This window comes from Vicia villosa, unplaced genomic scaffold (genome assembly GCF_029867415.1).
Source record: "Vicia villosa cultivar HV-30 ecotype Madison, WI unplaced genomic scaffold, Vvil1.0 ctg.003781F_1_1, whole genome shotgun sequence".
In the NCBI taxonomy this organism is placed as follows: domain Eukaryota; kingdom Viridiplantae; phylum Streptophyta; class Magnoliopsida; order Fabales; family Fabaceae; genus Vicia; species Vicia villosa.
In genome coordinates, this window is record NW_026706298.1 from 37,493 (window position 1) to 56,671 (window position 19,179).

At 34.4% G+C, this 19,179-nt stretch overlaps 1 protein-coding gene and 1 non-coding gene across 2 annotated transcripts; both read right to left on the bottom strand.

Moving 5' to 3' along the window:
• Positions 1 to 924: 924 nt before the first annotated feature.
• On the bottom strand, positions 925 to 13,455 carry LOC131641496 (AP-2 complex subunit alpha-1-like). Its single transcript, XM_058911799.1, has 27 exons — positions 12,955 to 13,455; positions 10,286 to 10,417; positions 9,998 to 10,123; positions 8,611 to 8,673; positions 8,436 to 8,533; positions 8,134 to 8,341; positions 7,908 to 7,979; positions 7,738 to 7,830; positions 7,012 to 7,113; positions 6,701 to 6,798; positions 6,389 to 6,470; positions 6,138 to 6,226; positions 5,455 to 5,560; positions 5,310 to 5,375; positions 4,844 to 4,950; positions 4,657 to 4,761; positions 4,451 to 4,571; positions 4,158 to 4,349; positions 3,796 to 4,026; positions 3,496 to 3,576; positions 3,183 to 3,347; positions 3,015 to 3,101; positions 2,466 to 2,591; positions 2,249 to 2,329; positions 2,080 to 2,151; positions 1,597 to 1,676; positions 925 to 1,513 (listed from the first exon to the last, which is right to left on the bottom strand). The coding sequence occupies exons 1-27, from the start codon at positions 13,084 to 13,086 to the stop codon at positions 1,354 to 1,356; spliced, it is 3,075 nt and encodes a 1,024-aa protein (XP_058767782.1). The 5' UTR covers positions 13,087 to 13,455; the 3' UTR covers positions 925 to 1,353.
• A 3,406-nt stretch (positions 13,456 to 16,861) lies between these two features.
• TRNAS-GCU (transfer RNA serine (anticodon GCU)) lies at positions 16,862 to 16,943 on the bottom strand. The gene has a single exon. It is a non-coding gene; the product is annotated as a tRNA-Ser (tRNA).
• Between the last annotated feature and the right edge of the window lie 2,236 nt (positions 16,944 to 19,179).

Sequence of the window (19,179 nt, forward strand, 5' to 3'; positions counted from 1 at the left end):
CGCTTAAGATACTCGCCTCTACGAAATTTTATCTGAGGGACTCGACTATCTAAGTCTCGCTCGAAAAACCCACCTTTACCTTATGCATGGGTACAATTACTTTACCCTTTCCATGGCCTCGTGCTTGAGGGACTTTGTGTTGAGATATTTTTTTGGGCTTCAATAGAGGTATCCCATGAAAACTCAACAAAGAACCAGATACATTAATATCAGGCGAGAGATCATGGAAATTCTCTCAAAAATACATACATAGAAGTTCTAGAACACCCTTACGTGAACGGGCTCGCATCACACCACAAATTCTAAATACTCATACAACTCTACACAAACTGGGGCACCCCTTATTGTGTTTTTTTAATAAGTACAACTATCATAAATTCAAGAAATTGCTTATCTCACAAACAGGGGCACCCTTTTATATAAATAAAACATGCACTTATCAAATAATACCAACCCTTTTATATAAATTAAACCATGCACTTTTCAAATAATACCATGCACTTATCAAATAATATGAAATGACACACACCAGTGTATGTCAGACTTGTACCCCTAATATGAAATAACACACCAGTGTATGTCACTTGTGCCCCCTTGTTCATACTGCCTCTTGTAATGTAGTGCCGGCAGTGCCTCCTCCAGAAAGGCATCTAGAATGTCTAGTATTTGTTTTTTCATATATTTTTCTATTGGAGATAATATTTTTGACACTAAACATAGGCACTTGTGTAAAGAGATTCACATTGAGATGTTATGTATATTATTTTTGCTTGCATTCGCGTCCAAGATCACGTTTACTTGAGATTTAGGTATTGTTTAGATAAACTAATAAATTGTTTGCTTTTAAGAGTAGTATTGCATTAAATGATCAAATTAAATTGTCAGGGTAATAAAATTTTCATTCAACTTCCCTAAAGCAAAGCATTTGAAATTAAAATGCTTACTCCACGAGCTATTATTGCAACTATAATTTGAGAACAACAATTCCAAACTATTACAATTGGTTCTACCAAAGGCAATATCTTACATGCTACGAGGTGCACCACCACAAACAATCCAGTAAAACTGGGAGGGAGGAAATATGGGAAAACTGAAAACCCTCGCCCAAATATATAAAATCTGGCTTAAAATACAATCACTTTGTGCAGAAAGAATCTCAAAAATGCCCACCAACCCATAAATCCTAGTTGGAACACTCAGCTGGCAAACAAGCTCACCCTTAACTCCGCCAGCCCTTGCTCATGATTTCGTTTAACCACCCCACTATAGCTTCAAGGACACATGGGTGAGTTGGGCTGCATAGATCACGTTTACAAGTGTGTAATTAATGACTAATGAACACCCTCTATATTGTCATAGAAGAGCAGCAAGGAGTGCCCCGGGATCGTCCGATGCTGCAGGAGGAGGAGCACTAGCTGGTTGTGCCACCGGAGACATTGGAGCTGCTTGCGTTGGCGGTACACGGGATGCTAGAGGGATACTGACTAATTGTTCCTTGATGAACTCCTTCAGCCTGCAAATAAATGTCGAAATGATCTGTAAAAGCTGTAGAGTATATTGATAATATCCTGCAAGCAGAAAACTTAAATCACATACTCAAATGTTAGTGTTGGGTCCCCTGAAGCAACTGTCATTCGTAGCTGGGTTCTATCTGCCGGATCTGTTTCAACTCTTGCCTGCACATCATTTACGTAAAATATTAAGACAGCACTTCCCTTAAATTTCAACAAAGGTTATCAACTTAATTTAATTATGAAAGACAGTCAAAAAAGCCTAATAATACAACCAGGATCTAAAAACGACAGTCTAAAATAAAACAGCAACCCTGAACTTCCAATGCTTCTACTATTCTTGGTAGAGAAGTAAGCATCTATGCAGGCTTTGTTGCACATGGAGGTTCTTTATGAAAAACCAATACATACACGGTAATGTGATACTGAAGAAGGTAAAAAAAATGATGTTTCCTTGTTAAAAAAAATGCTGCCTCCATTTCCTTTCTTTTTCACATCAGATAATTTAGGAATACAGTTCTAGGGAAGAATGCAGTGCCATATATACGGTTTTGACAAATATACTTACCAAACAGAGCATTGCCCTTGTACTTTCTGAATAAAATGTGGTACTTGCAACAATATTGTTTGGATTGGGATCCTAAAGAAGATATATAAGCCAAAGCAAGTTAGTACAGGTTGATTTGGGAAAATATATAAAAGAGTAAGTTTTATGAAGAGGGACTTCAATCACGTACAAGCCCTGGGCAAACTATCAAATGGAAACTGTTGAATAAGTTTGCCATTTCAAGCAGTGGAAGTGGTCTAACACCTCTAACCTGCAAAACCAACAGGAAAGAAGTACCTATCACTGCATGACCCGAAGAAACCACAATAAAATCTACATTTTCAAGATATCCATAACCAAATCGGCAAGTATACAAACTTCACATGTACATAAAGCAGAATACATACAACTTCTTGAAGCTTCAAAGGTGGTCCAGGAAGCGATCTCCACTGCGGGAAAAATTCTTCTGGAGATATAGTTATAGGCTGAAGAAACTTATTTAGGACAGCTGGTAGGCGAAGCTTGACATTGACCTATGGAAAACAACACAGATGAATGCACATTAATTAAAATTTTGTGATTGTAGCATGTCAAGACTTCCATGTAACTTCACATATTTTTTCAATTCAATTTCGGGATGGCAAGGAACTTATAGATATACAATAACATATTGCCTAAATATTAAAAACTGAGCTATATCACAATTTTGGTAAAGCATGCCTTCATTTTTTTTTAAATCAACCAAAATAAAGACTTGGGCTCCGCATGCTTTCCTTTTTCCGAGACACATCTCATTATTCACATTTATACAACTAAATGTATTACAAAAATGGCTAGCCTGCATTTGTTTTCTGACTAGCTGCAGAAGTACACGATCAACTCTATCATGAGTTGAACTACATAGGGGGAGACTGGATTTAAAATTAGGAATATAATGTACGAGTTTAATTATGTACCATATCGTTACCAAACTTGTACGAGAAGTCAATAACAGCAACATCCCTGCTTGGGTGAAGATTAATGATCTCAAGTGGACATTGTACCTAAGCAATCAAAAGAGGGGAAATGTAAACAAAACTAACAGTATTCGAAAGCAACACATGATTGCAAAAATTTATTCTCACTTGTGCCCGGGGAGGTATAGTATCTGGTACTAGAGAGAGCTCCATCTTCAAATGGATGGGAGGCAATATTAAAGCTTGAACAGCTATAAGAGGAGAAGTATTCTTGTTCCCCAAGAAAAGAACAAGATGACCTTGATGAGCTCTCCATTCTGCTTTAATGCCAATCTGTACATTTACATAAATAAAAAATTAAGAACACAAGAATGAATGAAACTTTAATTACCACAATCACAAATGCATGACCTTACAAGCTACAGAAAATTTAAACAAAAATATAAGAGGACCATTATTAAAAAAGAAATGAAGAAAAAACCTGAATATAAGGATCCTCATATAGAACACCACTATCCTTCACACACAAAGCCTGAAATCTTTCAGCAATATTTCCAATTGGCTGCACATGCAAAGGGTGCAAATTATGCTCCAATGCCCATAAATGTTTGCAGTAATATTCTTTAATGTTGAAAAATGGAAAATGGAGTCTACTACCAATCATAAAATGTGAAAAGTTGTAAAGTAAATAATCTTCAAATGGAATTTCATTGGTAGAATTCAGTAAGCATGTCTGTTTAGGCAGAAAACTACATTATTTGATAATAGTCAACTAAAATACCTGCACAGAACTGGCATCTTGTCCAGCAGGGACTATGGCTGTGGCATCGACTGCAGACCCTTCTATTCCTGGATTTGAGCTTGGCTGAGGGTGGCCACTGCTACTAGGAGGGCCTTCAATAGCCAAAGGACCCAATAGATCACCAAGAAGATCTGCAGACGGTTGTTGAGAATCTATGTTATTTGAAGTCCCATTATCCTGGGATAATCTTTCATCTGCTGAAATATCATCCTGTGTACAGATGAAGTCAGCAGCAAACTAAGAAGTAAAAGGAGGAGCTGTTTTATGGCTAAAACGGAGGACGCTGTAAACAATTGATGCTAACCAAAATAAACTCATAAAAATAAGAGGTACGAACTAACCACATTACTGCTCGTGATGGGCATCTTTACAAGACTGAGTTGACCGACATGCGGAGGAGCTCCATTAGCTTGACTTTGGTCCGTTACAACCAAAGCATTTGATGCTTGAGATTGTTGCTGAGCACGCAACTTAATGGCACTTGTTTCTGCAGTATCAACTTCAGTATCTTCGGCCTTTTTAATTAACGCAGACTGAATTCAAAGATTAAATTCGTGATTTTTATGTCATTGGTTACTCAAGTGATTGTAGAAACTTCAAACAAAGTGCCTCCGAATTAGTATTGCAAAAGTACCTGTCTCTCAGGGAATTTAGGCATTTCAGCCAATATATCCATTAAGGCTGCCCCCTTTCTACTCAATGCAAAGTATTCAACTGCCCGTTGTTGAATTTCAACTTCAATTGAGCTTTCATATCTAAAAGGATGAGAATGGCTTAGAAAAACTTATGGCATTATAAAAACAACAAAACAGTCACAAAGAAAAAGTGAACATCTCTCACTTTTTAAATATCGCCCATATCTGATTTTGCAGTTCAAAGTCTGGTGGTTGACAGTGCATCAGAATTTTAGCGTATGTTGACAGAAGTATAGATATAGTAGCAATCCTGAAAATAAAGTATGTGTTGTAAGGCATCAATGGAATTCATTTGAACTAGAAAAACGAGAAATAAGGTTTGTTCCCCTTACGATACAGTAGGAAGCTTTTCATGTATGATGTTAAATAGCTCCTTTGGGCTGCACCCAGGCCGTCTCCCCAGAAGGTGTCCAAATTCCCCAAGTAAATATGCACTGACCTGTTGAAATGTTCAGATACAAAATTATATTTTAAAACAAAACACTGACAAAAATTTGGAGCTTTTGCTATTTCACAGCAACTTATTGAAGTTCAAGCAACACATTATTTAGTCACTACGAATTAACATAAAGTCATGGATTAAAATAGAAATTGACATTCTGTATACTTCCTAGTTCCTAAGAAAATATCGAAGTTTTAAATTATATTGCCCCCTATAACAAAGATCTCGCGATAGCTATTTAATACAAATTTTACATTTTTGAATACATAGTCGGTGTGTGGCACGTAAAACAGGTAAATACTATATATACACTATTAGAACTTGGTGAATTTCAGCATGCTAGTGAAAACACAAACCTTAACCATTGTCTCATGTATGGCAGGTTTGTCAAGATACTCTCGAGCTTTTGCTGCAGCATAAGGCTGATTAAAGACATAACATGCCCTGTGAGTGATATGACAACTAGGAAGCAGCAACTGTCAGTTCAAGTTTCAGACTCACCTGTAGGTCTTCGTTGTTTGTAACAAACTGTACCACTCGAAACCAGATGTCATCACTAACAAAATCCCCGGCCTTGTCAATTAATTGAAGAATCACGTCTACATACCTATTAAAAAAGGATGGCGTGATATAGATATTGATGTTATCAATTCAGATGGCAGCAGATCCCAAAAATGTTAAAAGAGGAATTACAAACTCCCACAACTTTATTTTGATTTTTGAAAAATATCAAAAGTTCCTTACACAATGTAACATAAATTATACAGATGGAAGTAAATTAGTACATTGCCTCCATTAAAATTTACCCCTTCCCTTGCAAACCAAACAAAAAGGGGTTATCTCGCCTCCTCTTATTTCAACAAAGCAAAACATCTAATTAAATCCCTCCCCTCCTTTCTCCTCGATTGAGAAAAAACATACCCCAAAGGTGCGATAAGTTATAGATTTTGTTTAGTATTTTGAGGTGTATATTGAGTTTTTTTCAGGCCTACCTTCTTAAGTGAAAAATTCATTAAAGGCTATATAACATGTATGCAATGTAACCTTCTATATGAGCAGCTAAGCAGTTACACAGAGTAGACAATGACACGGTCTAAAACTATTTCTCAAAAGTATCAAATGATGATTACTTGCTACAGTAAAAATTGACTATTGGATTCGTATGATAGGCTCGAATGAATTACCACGAAAGATCTGGTGCAAACTTCTCAGCTAGAATAGCCGCTTTAAGTGACAATTCTTCACGCATTGCAAACTCTGCAGTGCTGAGATACTACAAAACAGTTGGAATTGCAAAGTAATCATTTTCGGGTTTACATGAAATAGTACATTTATTTTCTTACATTTCGTTTGTTCTACGAGGCTGGGGAGAAAAAGGGTTTACAATAAGATCTCTAAATTGCATGAATAAGTACATATGGATCTAGCTCCATACCTGCAGTATTTCTTCAACTATATCCTTTGCATTTGTAACATCACACATGCCATAAAGCAAATCTAGAGCACGCCTCCGAATACTGTGTATATCAATGCAATTGAAAATATTAAATTTAATAAAAAGTGAAAACTTTCATGAATGGGCATCTTATCCTTAATATTACCACAAGCTTATACATATTACCACAAGCTTATACATACATGTAAACCATGTTACTGATAGATTCTGTGATAGGCTAGATTTGACAAGCAAAAAATTCAGTGATGACACATACAAGATCAATGATTTCAACATATAAACACATGTAACCTGATGTCAGGATCCTTCAATGAGGTAATAATTTGGGCTTGATGTCTTTTTATGATATCTTGCACATCTGTAACCATCAACATTCTAGTCATATTCTCCTGCACCGCAATAAAATATATCACGAACTGGACACAGTGTTATGATAATAACAACTACCAAACCTTCTAATCTCTTAAACAATGAGATCTACAGCATAATATTGGTCATGATCATAGATTCCTTGCTACTCCATACAAACAAGGAAAAAAGGAAAGGAAAGGAAAAAAACACAGTAAACAAATATAAATAAATCAAATGTTCCCCCAACATACCAAGCCAAGATAACGAATATTTGGTTCCCGGACAGCAATAAATTTTCCAAGAAGGGCGACACATTGAGACATCATCTCCTTTTCAGCATCAAGATGCATTACCTGAACAGAGCAATTACAACAGAAAGTATAACTAAAACATCTCCAATATCAACCTCAGTAGCATGTACAAGTAACTAAGGTAAGAACAACAAAACCACCAAAATGAACACTGTAAGCATCCCTACATGGCTGTGCATAGCAAAGTACAGAAACAAATATATCCAAGTAAAATATGGAAGAGGGAAAGAGAAGGGATTTCACCCCCTGTTATCAACTCTTTGGTTTTAAGTGTATTATGTGCTTTAATGTGTGAACAATGGTATAAGGGACAGCCCTACATAAATCATTTAATCTACTTGGTTAGATCCATAACTGCAACTGTGCAAGCAGTCGAGTGTGAAAATATAAATAAATAAATCAATAAATAACAAAATTAATGTATATGAATCATTAACCATTTAACAGAATTAAATATACTAAACAGAAATAGAACCAAGGGGAGAAAAAACATGCCAGAGCACCATAGTATAAAGTTCTCCCCTCCTCTGTTAGGGTTTTAGCTCGTTTAGACCAACAAATTCATAACCAAAGGATTAGCAATTATTTACACATCAATGTCATCTATAAGAAGATTACAAAAAATGAGCAAATTGTATTTGTTTTCAAAAAGTGCAATGAACATACCAGAGCAAGGGCTTCAAAAAGAACAGCATGGGAAGCATTGTTTTTGTTTACATTTTTCACAACATCGGTTCCCATCAGTATCCTTTGTAAGACCTGAAATAATTCACAAGGCTCATTAAAAGACATTACCTAAATAAAAAATTTGGATGCATCATTGAGGTACTACAAACCTCAAACAATGATCTTCTGGTATTTGGATCTTCAATGGTAGGAAAATACTGGAGAGCTCTCATAGTTTTGACCTACATTCGGCAAAAATTGTCGAGTATTAAAGATGAGATGAAAAACTTTGTTTGACACCTTTAGTTCTCAATAAAGGCAAGCATAGCAATTGAAAATCTTTGTAAAATCAATGCCCCAAGATATATTTTTTCATAAAAAGAAAATTTTACAAACCTGAAGCCATGGAGATGGGATACCATAATAGGTGTATTCTTGTGGGATATCCTGGTTCCTAGCAAGCCGCTCTAAAGTTTTGACACACTTAGGAAGACAACTCCAATATGCCTCATGTTGGTTTGATACTAATGCAACAAGAAGACTCATAGAAGATGTTAAAACACCAAGGTCTCGTTCATCCAAAAGTTGAGCCATTCGATCCGCCCTTAAAATTAATGTATGAGGGGACTAATAAGATATATATTTGGAGAACAGTGAAGAAAGAAGTATATTATCAGCAAAATTACATTCACATTTACCATCCATCTACATTGACAACATCGGGATTTTTCCTGTACAGTCGCAGCAAACACAATGCAGCTTTTTTTCTCACAAGGGGCCTGCAGCTGCTAGATAACTAGATGACAAAAATGCAGTTAGGATCAATATTTTCCAATCATGCCGCCTATTCAATAATAACAGATAATTTCTTACCAGCAACTTCTGTACATCAGGAGCTAAGGACTCAGCAAATTCTCGGCCACCAATATTTCCAACCTACAAATTAGAAGACACAATATAGAAGTGACTCTAAGTTTATAAAGGCGATAGAGTTTTAAATACACAGTATATGTTATTACAATATGGTAAACATGGAAATAAAAGACTCAAATGAATCCGGTTTATCTAAGATACTAAAATGACTAGTCCAGCTTATATGGCAAAACTAGATGATAAAAAATGAGTTTCAATAATCTGTGAAAATTTATGCCCCCCTCGTTGGTTAAAGCAAGGCACCAGAAGTCCAGAACACGTCAGTACCTCTTGCTGGTTAAGGCACACACCTTTGGTGCCACAGGAACCCTTTATGGTTTTGGTAATCCACTACTTTTGGAACCTTCAATAAATATTAAGTCTAAAATCAGTCACCAAAACCAGTGGATTGTGATGCTAAGTCACTACCCTAAGCATTGTATGGTGGGCCTTAAGACTCTTAACAGTAAACAGTGAACAACTTTTGGTTTGCTGCCGAGTGACTAGAGCCCACGGCTTTGACTCATGGAATTAGCCTCTTACAGTGAAAATGCAAAGCAAAAGGCTAACTACAAAAGATTCACAATGAATCCGACCCTTCCTTATACTCCATTATAGCGGGAACTCTACAGCACCATTTCCAGGTTGCACACTTGCACTTTATTTTATTATGAATGTTTGGGTCAGATTAACTAGTTAATTTACACAATAAGTAAACAATAATTATGATGCAGTCAAACTTTTTATCGGTTTCTTATTCAAATATGCCATCTTTCTTCAGTGAACTGTGTAGTGCTTCTCGCCAAAAGATACTTAAGCTCCCCAGAGTCTACTTTCTTTGACAACCTTGAGTGTTATTGAATCAGAACAGAAGAAAAGATGGAGAATTTACTAGAAAAGTAAATTGTTTCAAATACACTTGTGTTTTTATTTGATAAAATCAGGAACTTGCATGCAGTTTTCCCAACAATATTTCACCAGAAAATATTTATTTTCCAAGGAAATAAACAGGACGTCTGGAAATTCTTGATTGCAAATGTTATAGAATAATGCCTTTGCAGTGACACATTTAATTCACATATGTTAGAACGATGATAATAAACAAAAATCGAGTGTGGATATTTGTTGTTTAAATACTATATACATATTTCCAAGTAAAAGCATTGCCATGACACACGCATAAGCAGAGGATGTCAAAATGTGAAGAGGAAGTTCTCCAGAAATGACGAAACCTTCTCTATAACTTCTTGCTAGTATATTAAGATATGAGAAACACAGTAAGCACTGCAAAATTATTAACTTTAAGAACAAGCTATGGATATGTTGGCAGGTTATCAAATTACCATACCATAGTCAATGCTAGGCACTGGAAGGTTTCATTCCGACCAATGATATCATTACGCACGGTATTGATGGCCAACCTGAGAAAGTCGTGATTTTCATTGAGCAAACTTGATGTTACAATGTACCCGACCTGCAGACATTTATGACAGTATTAGAATACCATCTTTTCAATCCATATATTTTCTATGCTAGGTGAGCATGTAAACGAACTGAAATGCCAGTTCACAAGAATCACACACACAACACAGCAACAAATCATTATGAAAATGTACAATAACGGAAAATAGTTTACCTGCTTTTCTGGATACTTTGGGGCAGATATAAGAGAAACAGCCTCCATGTGGCCAAAATCCACATCATAACCAAGCATGTATATGTAAAGCATTTTCCAAACATATTTCTTTTTCTCATATGGAGTCAAAGCCTGAAGATAGAACAGAAAAGCAAGAAAAAAGGTAACTTAGAGGCAATATTAGGACATTTAAGTTTCTTTAACAGCAAGCAACCATGGAAGCAGATATCAAACAAACATGTATTTTTTAATTGCCAATGAAAAGGAAGATAAATGTGAAGATACAAATATAATATAAAACCCCTAAATGTGTCTTCAACTAACAACAAAATGGTATTCAAAGTCACACTCACGCCAATTTCTATAACAACAAAATGGTATTCAAAGTCACACTCACGCCAATTTCTATAACAACAAAATGGTATTCAAAGTCACACTAACGTCAATTTTGAAAACACGGATATGTCATATGTGTGTGTGTCACAACATGATTCAAACTAACAAATTTGTTGCATCTTATATCCTATATATGCCAATAGCTAAAGATATACTGGTAATAAGAAAGAGTCTGTTGTGAGACTACACATATCTTTGGGTTCTAATAACTAGAATTTTCAATTGAATTTATTTTATCTCAGTTGATATTTTCAGATTTTGGATAAACTAATCCTGTAGTTTTTAGTTACATTCTATAAACGTGTGTGTGCGCGCGCGTGTGCTACTTTTGCTACCCTTGTTCTAGAGTATTCAGTTATAACATAACAAATTCTAACCAACTAAACACTCTAGAACAAGAAGAACAACCAACAGTAGCATTTGGAACTATGCTACCAAACTCATATATATTGGAGATATTTTAAAGAAAAAAGGGTTATCAGTTGCTGATGGCATGGCAGAGGGAAAAAAATCACCATTTTAAGACACCAAAAAACACCATGGCGGTTGGTGAAAAAATCTGCCACCGCAATCCGCCATAGCCGAGATTTGACAACACTGAAAGTAAGAGAAGTTAAGGCATTTTACTCCTGTCTGCGGTCTTATCCAATGAAATACATCCACGGAGAAAATCAAACAAACCTATCCTTGCAAAAAAATGGAGTAAAAGGCCTGGAAGGACATAAAGGCCAAAATAAATCAGGAAACATAGGTACATGACTCCTAGACCTAATTTAGAAAAAAGGAAAGGTGGTTTTGAGATACGAATATTGTCTGACAGGAATCCGTCAGAAAAGGAGCTTGTGCTTAGATTACAAAATAGCTAGAATGTGTGAAGAGATAATAAGACACATACATGTAGGGTGTAGTGCTAAAATCTTATTTTCTACTTCCATTAGTTATGATGAAATGAATATTGTGCTAGAGTGAAGATGTAGTTTGGACTGAAGATATATTTAGATCCCGATTGGTTTAACTGTAAGTTTCATTGTATTCAATTGAATGTTCATCAATGTTCTTGATTTATTTTCAGGAATTGACCATTTATAAATCTATCTAGATAGTAAAATAGGAATATTTATGCATAACTTAAAACCACATAATACGATAATCATTAATTTTCTAAGAATAGCGGTTAGGGCCTATGAGGGACTTCTTGAGACCATAAAATAACGTCTAACCTTAAAATAAAAGCTAAGAAATTAAGCATTTTTTAGGAACAAAAAGGGATTGATGCAGCAAGGAATTTGACATCAGTTAATGAAGAGAATCTCCAGATCAACTGATCAGTTAAGACAACTCAACGTTCAAAATAGTAGTTACAAAGAGTGAAATTGAATTGCAAGTGTCTTCAATATGGCACGCTTACTGCCTAACATGTTATCATGATATTATTATTTTGAACATTTCCTTTCAAGCTTTTTAGGATTGAAATTCAGCTTGTATTTTGATTTCTTCCAAATAAAATTAAGGTCAAGCGGAGTTGCTAATTAGATATGAAACACGCAGGAATCAATTTGTACTACTACACTTTATTACTTGATCTAGTCATAACAAACTAAATTTGAAAAAAAAAACAGAAATAGAACATCTACGAGGCTAAAAAGCAATTAACATCGAGACCTGACCCTAAACATTTGAAGTCGATCCTTACAGAAACTATTACTTTTTGTGCAAGAGTACAGCTATCAAGGCATTCTTAGCGGCGGCAATAAAAGTATGATCACTTAAATTTAACCAAGAACAAAAATCATACTACTTCCAATATATACTGTAATCTACCAAATCTGTTAAACTTAATAAGCATAATAAGTTTTCTAGTAGAGCCAAACTATGCTACTTGCAATGTATTTTACTTCCTCTAAACCCCCCCCCGGAATTTCTGCCTACAACTTAACATTGACGCTTCTTCCACAGAATCATTAGTACACAAATTATCTCGATTTAGTGTTCAAGTGTAACTAATCATATACAGTTCAAGTAATATTCATTCCAAAACCAAGCCAAATCGAAAAGAAAAAAAAAAGCTCAAAATCTAACCTACTTCCACCAAATTTCACAAATCAATCGCAACAACAACATCAACCAGCTCCATGATTTTCAATTTTCTAGGTCTCCAGTAATTTTCAATTCGCAACAATTTCATTTCAAGCTCAACAATCAGTAAACACAACGCAAAACCACAATTGAAGTAAAATAACAGCTAAAACCAAAACCAAAAACCCTAACCGAACCTTTTCGTTTTTGAAACGAGTACGAATATTGCCGAGCTCTTTATCAACACGAAGCCTCTCTTGTTCTTTATTCTGGCAATTGCGGATGTCGCTAATAAACACGGAGAGTCCTCTCATCCCCGACATCGCCATCGCCTTCTTCTTCTCCTTCTAGATCCTTCTATCCAACGATTTTTCAACTTAGATCCCAAAAAACTCGATTGGATTATCGTAGATTTTGCAGATCCAACACCGAAATGAATGGTTATGGATCTTTCAGAGCTTCGGAATTCAAAGCGAAAACGGAGAAGAGCTGGAGTTTGTTGAAACGGTTGTTGATCTAGAGCGAGAGAGAGAAACAGTGGTTGTTAGAGATAGAGAGAGAAAACGGAGTGACGAAAATTGAAAAAGCCCTGGCTAGCGAGCGCAGAGCTGGAATTGAATCCCTTTCTTTATTTACTACTATCTGTATCTGCATTCCATTTTCTGTTTTTTCTTCCCACCTTGTAATACTTTTTTCTTTTCCCTCGGACTTTTCTGCAAATTTAATTATTTTTTTAAATATTATTACATGGTTTTTATGTAAGAAATAATAATTTCTAGTATTACAGTTTTCTTTTTTTTTTCTCTCTCTCTCTTTGGGTGTTCAAGTCAATGGTATCTTGGACGGGTCAAAGTCTTTTTTTTTTCTTCTTTGCTTGCTCCTTGCTTTATTGCAATTGAGTTTGAAATTTATGTGGATCGAAGGGTATGATGAATCACATGGGAGCTCTATAACATTCATGAGGTCTTTTGTCTAACCATGAGTTGTTTGAAGTGTAGTTCAAGGTTATTTAATATTCAAGTTGCTACTAAGTTATCCTTCTCTTATTGCTACTAAGTTGCTATAAATATTGTTTTTCATTGAATGAAATTTATGTGTATCTTATTGTTTTATGTGTGAACTATTTTTATATTTAAAGTGCAAGACTAGCATGTTTTTCACCTCGATTTTACACGATATGTTTAAGCAAATCATTAGACAAGTCATTAGTTAGAAAAGCTATAGGATTCTTTAGAACAAAATTAATGTGTTTTTTCTATAATGTGTGTAGGTGAAGTTGTGTTAGTTTCGATCTAATCTTCACAACACTCGTCTCGACAAGTATCATAATTTCTTTTACACATTTAAGGCCAAATTGGTTTGGTCAACGCAATTGGAGAATAAACTTTGCTCTAGTATCATCTAGATGTAATCTTTGAAAGTTTTCCTCAAAATTTTAAATCAACGATTTCGTTGATGTGCGACAAATTTAAATCCATCTCAATTGAAGAAATTGATACTTTATTGTTATGTCGTGAGATGCGCCTTTATCATTTTCGTAAACAAGCCATAGCTACGGTGAATCTCAGTGTTTTATTTAATATATCAAATTAATCTTTTACTACTCAATCTCCTACTCACCTCCTGATGCTGATCGTACACAAGCTCAAGTTAAAATCACATATACTCTTGTTTTTCAATTTCTTTACAACTTTAAAATTAATCTTACTATTTAAAATTGTATTCATATCCCTTTTATCATCAATATATATATATATATATATATATATATATATATATATATATATATATATATATATATATATATATATATATATTCTATTTACATTTATATTTTATTTACATATATATATTCTATTTACATATATGTGTCATTTACATATGTAAATCACTTAATCATTTAGTTTCAGTCTTTTTTGAGTTATTTCATTAAAAATATATATGAGTGTATTTTCTTTGTTTTTTTCTTCTTCTCTTCTTTGTTTTTTAGATTCTTTGGTTTTGTCTTGTAAATTTATCTTGTTTGATTTTGTCTCTTGAATGATAATTTTCATTTGCATTTTGTAACATTTGTTAGAGGTTTACCACAAACTTAACTGAGATTTGTTTGGTTACCTTAAGCTATATTTGGATACAATAAAAACAACGAAGCGGAATGAAGCGGAGCGGGATGGAATAGAGCGGAACGGAGTGGAATAGAATAAATACGTCATTCCATTGTTTGGATACATCATGATGAAATAGAGTAATTTTTTCATTCCGCCCAAATCGGAGGGTACAAAAAATGGTGAAAAGTGATGGAATGGGATGAAATGCATTCCATCCGATACCACTCCATTCCATCTGTTTTTAATCGATCCAAACGATGGAACATAAACTTATTTCATTCCATTCCGCTCCATTTCATCTTATTCCATCAATCCAAACATACCCTTAAGAGCTTAAAGAATTGCATTTAGGAGTGGAAAAAAGGCGCGATTAAATATTATAGAAAAAGCCATCATTGCATAATACACACTAGTGATACATTTATGTAGTGTAAACACTTAATGAAATTGTTCTTTATTTTTATTTTATTGTATTACTTTTATCTTGTTATTTGTTTGATCATTGTGAAACTTGTTGAATTGTTTTTGTTGAAATCATGAGTGGAAATGAACTAAACTCATATTCCCTTAGAACTGGTTATCTTATGAAACATCCTACAAAAATGTTGAATAGTCAAATGAATACCTTGAGAGAATAGCTTGTGATTCAAAGAGATGCGAGATCACATCTTGATATATCTTATCAAAATGAATATGAGTTTGAAATTAATGGTGAGACATATATATCATGATGAGAGAAGGTGACATAGAGAGTATGTAAGATATTATAATGAATGTAAGAATAACCATGAATCTAAGGTGAGTGGAAGACAAAGAGAACATGTGAGAAACCATGAAGCTTGTTATGAGAGAATATATTGTAGGAATCATGAGAGAAACCGCATAGATTATCATAAAATTTAGAGGAAGGATCAAAGACATGATTTTATGTATGGAGGTGGTAAGATTAAGCCTCATTCATTTCATGGAAAAAATTATCTGAAAGAAAATATCGATCTGGAGCTTAATATAGATCGGTTGTTTGAATATCATGAAACTAGAGAAGTAAGAATAGTTAAGTTGGTTATCTTGGAGTTTAAGGAGCATGCTTTAATTTGGTGCGACCAAAATGTCAAGGAGAAAAGAAGATGCAACGTGAAACAACTTAATGATTGGGATGGATTAAAAGTAATTTTGAGAAAGGAACATATATCATTTCATTAACAAAATGAACTACATCAAAAACTCCAAAGGTTTAAGCAAGGTTCCAAGGGTGTGGAGGGATATTATAGGGACTTTGAAACTTTTAGAATTCATTCCAACCTTAAAGAGGATGAAAATATTATAATAGTTAGGTTCTTTGATAACCAAATCCATGAGATTAAAGATGTATATGTGACCACTTAATCTTCATCAAGTGACAAAGAGAGTGAATGTGAAATGACTCTCATTGAAGGAGAACTTCTCAGGGTTAGAGCTACATGCTCTAAACTTTAAAGAACACTTAACAATATCAGAGTAAAAGGATAATGATGAATCTCAAAGAGATAATATTTTTCCATACTAGATGCTTAGTTAGTTGAGAAGTTTGCCCTTAGATAATTAATAGTGGTAGTTGTACGAATGTGGCTAACACTAGATTGGTCAAGAAACTTATATCGAAAGCCTCTAAACATTCACATCCATATAAGTTCCAATGGCTTAATGAAAATATTGATATTTTGGCTGATAGACAGTGATGAAGGAAATGTTGTTAAGAGTGATGGAACAAAATGTGTCGAGAGATGAAACAATGTTTGATTGTGGTGTGTTTTGACATGTGTTCCATATTGTTGCAGTGTTGTTGAAAATGGTGAAATTGGGTGAAAAGAGTGTCATGTTGTTTTTGTTCATGTGTCGCAAGTAATAGTGTTTGTTTTGTGAGAAAGAAGATTGAAGTGGTTTTCGAACATGAATTTAGGAAACCTCACTAGGTTCCAACATTATAAACACTTTGAAAAAAAGAAAAAACTATAAGCGTCGCCTGAGAGATTCGAACTCTCGCGGGGAAACCCCATGTACTTAGCAGGCACACGCCTTAACCACTCGGCCAAAGCGACTTGTTATTTGATATTCATATTAACTAATATATTACATAACAACTCAATTTTATTTTGTTATAAGAAACATTTTTTTATACAACTTTAACACACAAACTAATATTAATGCAGAAATACATTAAAAATAAATGTGGAAATACTTGCTTCTAAATAACCAGATATGATATTTGAACATTTAAAAATTAATAATATTTTGGGTCACTCATAAGGTCCAAATACGTGAAAACCCAATAACGATGAATGACAGTGTTTGACACCAAGCATGCAATCTATTTTGCAAGCCCTATCCTAGCCGTCTAGATTGATCAGATAACTGACTGCATTTCACACCTCATCACACGCATTTATATTCTAACAAATTCTCATATTTAAAGAGGATAACATGTCATTTCTCAAATATTCAAATTATTCTCCATTCAAAATTTACTTTTCACTATCTTGATTACTTGAGCATTGAAGTGATAACCTTATAATCCATCCCTATTTTCCATGCGTTAGAAGCCTCAAACAACCATAATAGAATGTGAACCCACTAATTTTGATCAACTAAAGTTCCGACATGAAACATTGGTGCCGTTTGTGGGAATCTAATTCTGAATCCTGGAATTTTCCAAAACCAAACTTCTCTTGATTAAATTGAATCTTTTTTGATAGAAGTCCATATCTCACTCGATCGAAGAACAACTATCCATTTTATGATCACTTCTCCCATATTCACATTCAAAACCTCATCCCTCACATCTTCCATCAGATATGTCAATGATGACGACTTCCAAATCTACTTGTTCCGCTGTCCAACGAGAAACCACTTCTATCACAGAAGCTGCTAGGAATCCCACACATCCCCCTCAAGGAACAAATGATCAAGTTTTCACAATTCCTTCACACATTCCCCAACCACAAGATCATGTTCAACCTCTGGAAGATCAAGAAGCGTTTCAACCATAGAGGTGAATCTTTATTTAGACCTTCGCTATTGCCTATAATGTTACGACGATAAATGTTTCCAAGTTTTTAATTCTCGCACACTAATTTTGGTTTGTAAGGAGCCAATGGCCTGCTGAATAATGTCTACCAAACACAATTTTTCCTGAACCAAGAAGAAAATCATAAGAGGTCTAGAAGTCACCAAGCCTTTGACGTTACATGCACCATATTTATTCCGCTGGTTCCAAAGGAGGAAATATTGGTGATAATATGGACACAAAGAGATATATAAGGGGGTTGAGTAGACTTATCCCCTATAAGACAATTTCAAAAAAAAAAATAGGCCACATAAATGAAATCAGAGATTTTATTAAGCGCAAAAGAAAAACACAATACTACGAGAGCTTGAAAGCATCTCAATAAATTAAACCAAGTGAAATAATACATGATATCACTAATAACTTCACTGCTTCTAATGGAAGTCAATCACAATACAACAAAAGCCGCTTTAAATAAAGAGATTTAAAAATTCTTTACATAGATGTTCTTTCAATACATATTTGGTTCCATGATAATCTAATAATATTGATGCACCACAGACCTAAGGTTATACAATAAATCTTCATAAGCATGGCCTAACATATATGAAATACAAATAATGCAATAATGCACTAATACAATATCAATATTAATGAATGCTAGAAAATAAAAGAAGATAATGGAACAAGAAAATATGCACAAAAATATATAGTGATTCGGCGTTCATTACCGCTCTGCCTACTCCACTCTTCAAGAGTATTAAAACAATTGGAAAATAATCACTACCTTCCGCTATTTTGGTTAGTTTTATATAAGCATTTTGATTACCACGAACTATCACACGATAATTCCCTCGGTTGATGCAGACACTCAAACTGCAAACAAAAATAAGATCTCTATTAATCTTGATCCAATAACCTTACTATCCACAATAACCTGTTTCAAGTATACGTGTGTGAAAATCCACCTGATCTGATCAATTTCTTGTTTGAGCGATTGTCATTAGCTAAACATTGATTGGATAACTCCCAACTTTGATTGCAAGCAATCTTTATCCAACTCCACCAAATATGGATAACTTCCAACTATGTCTTACCGAAAGTTGATACTTGATCTCGCCAAAGTATTTTGTTGAGTATACTGAAAAGTTCACTCCTTGATAGATAACAATAAAGAATAAACAACATTCAAGAAATGACACATGCATTTGTTACAAACAAAATTCACACAAAAACCTAGGATACACTAATGTACCACTAGTCTCCCTCAA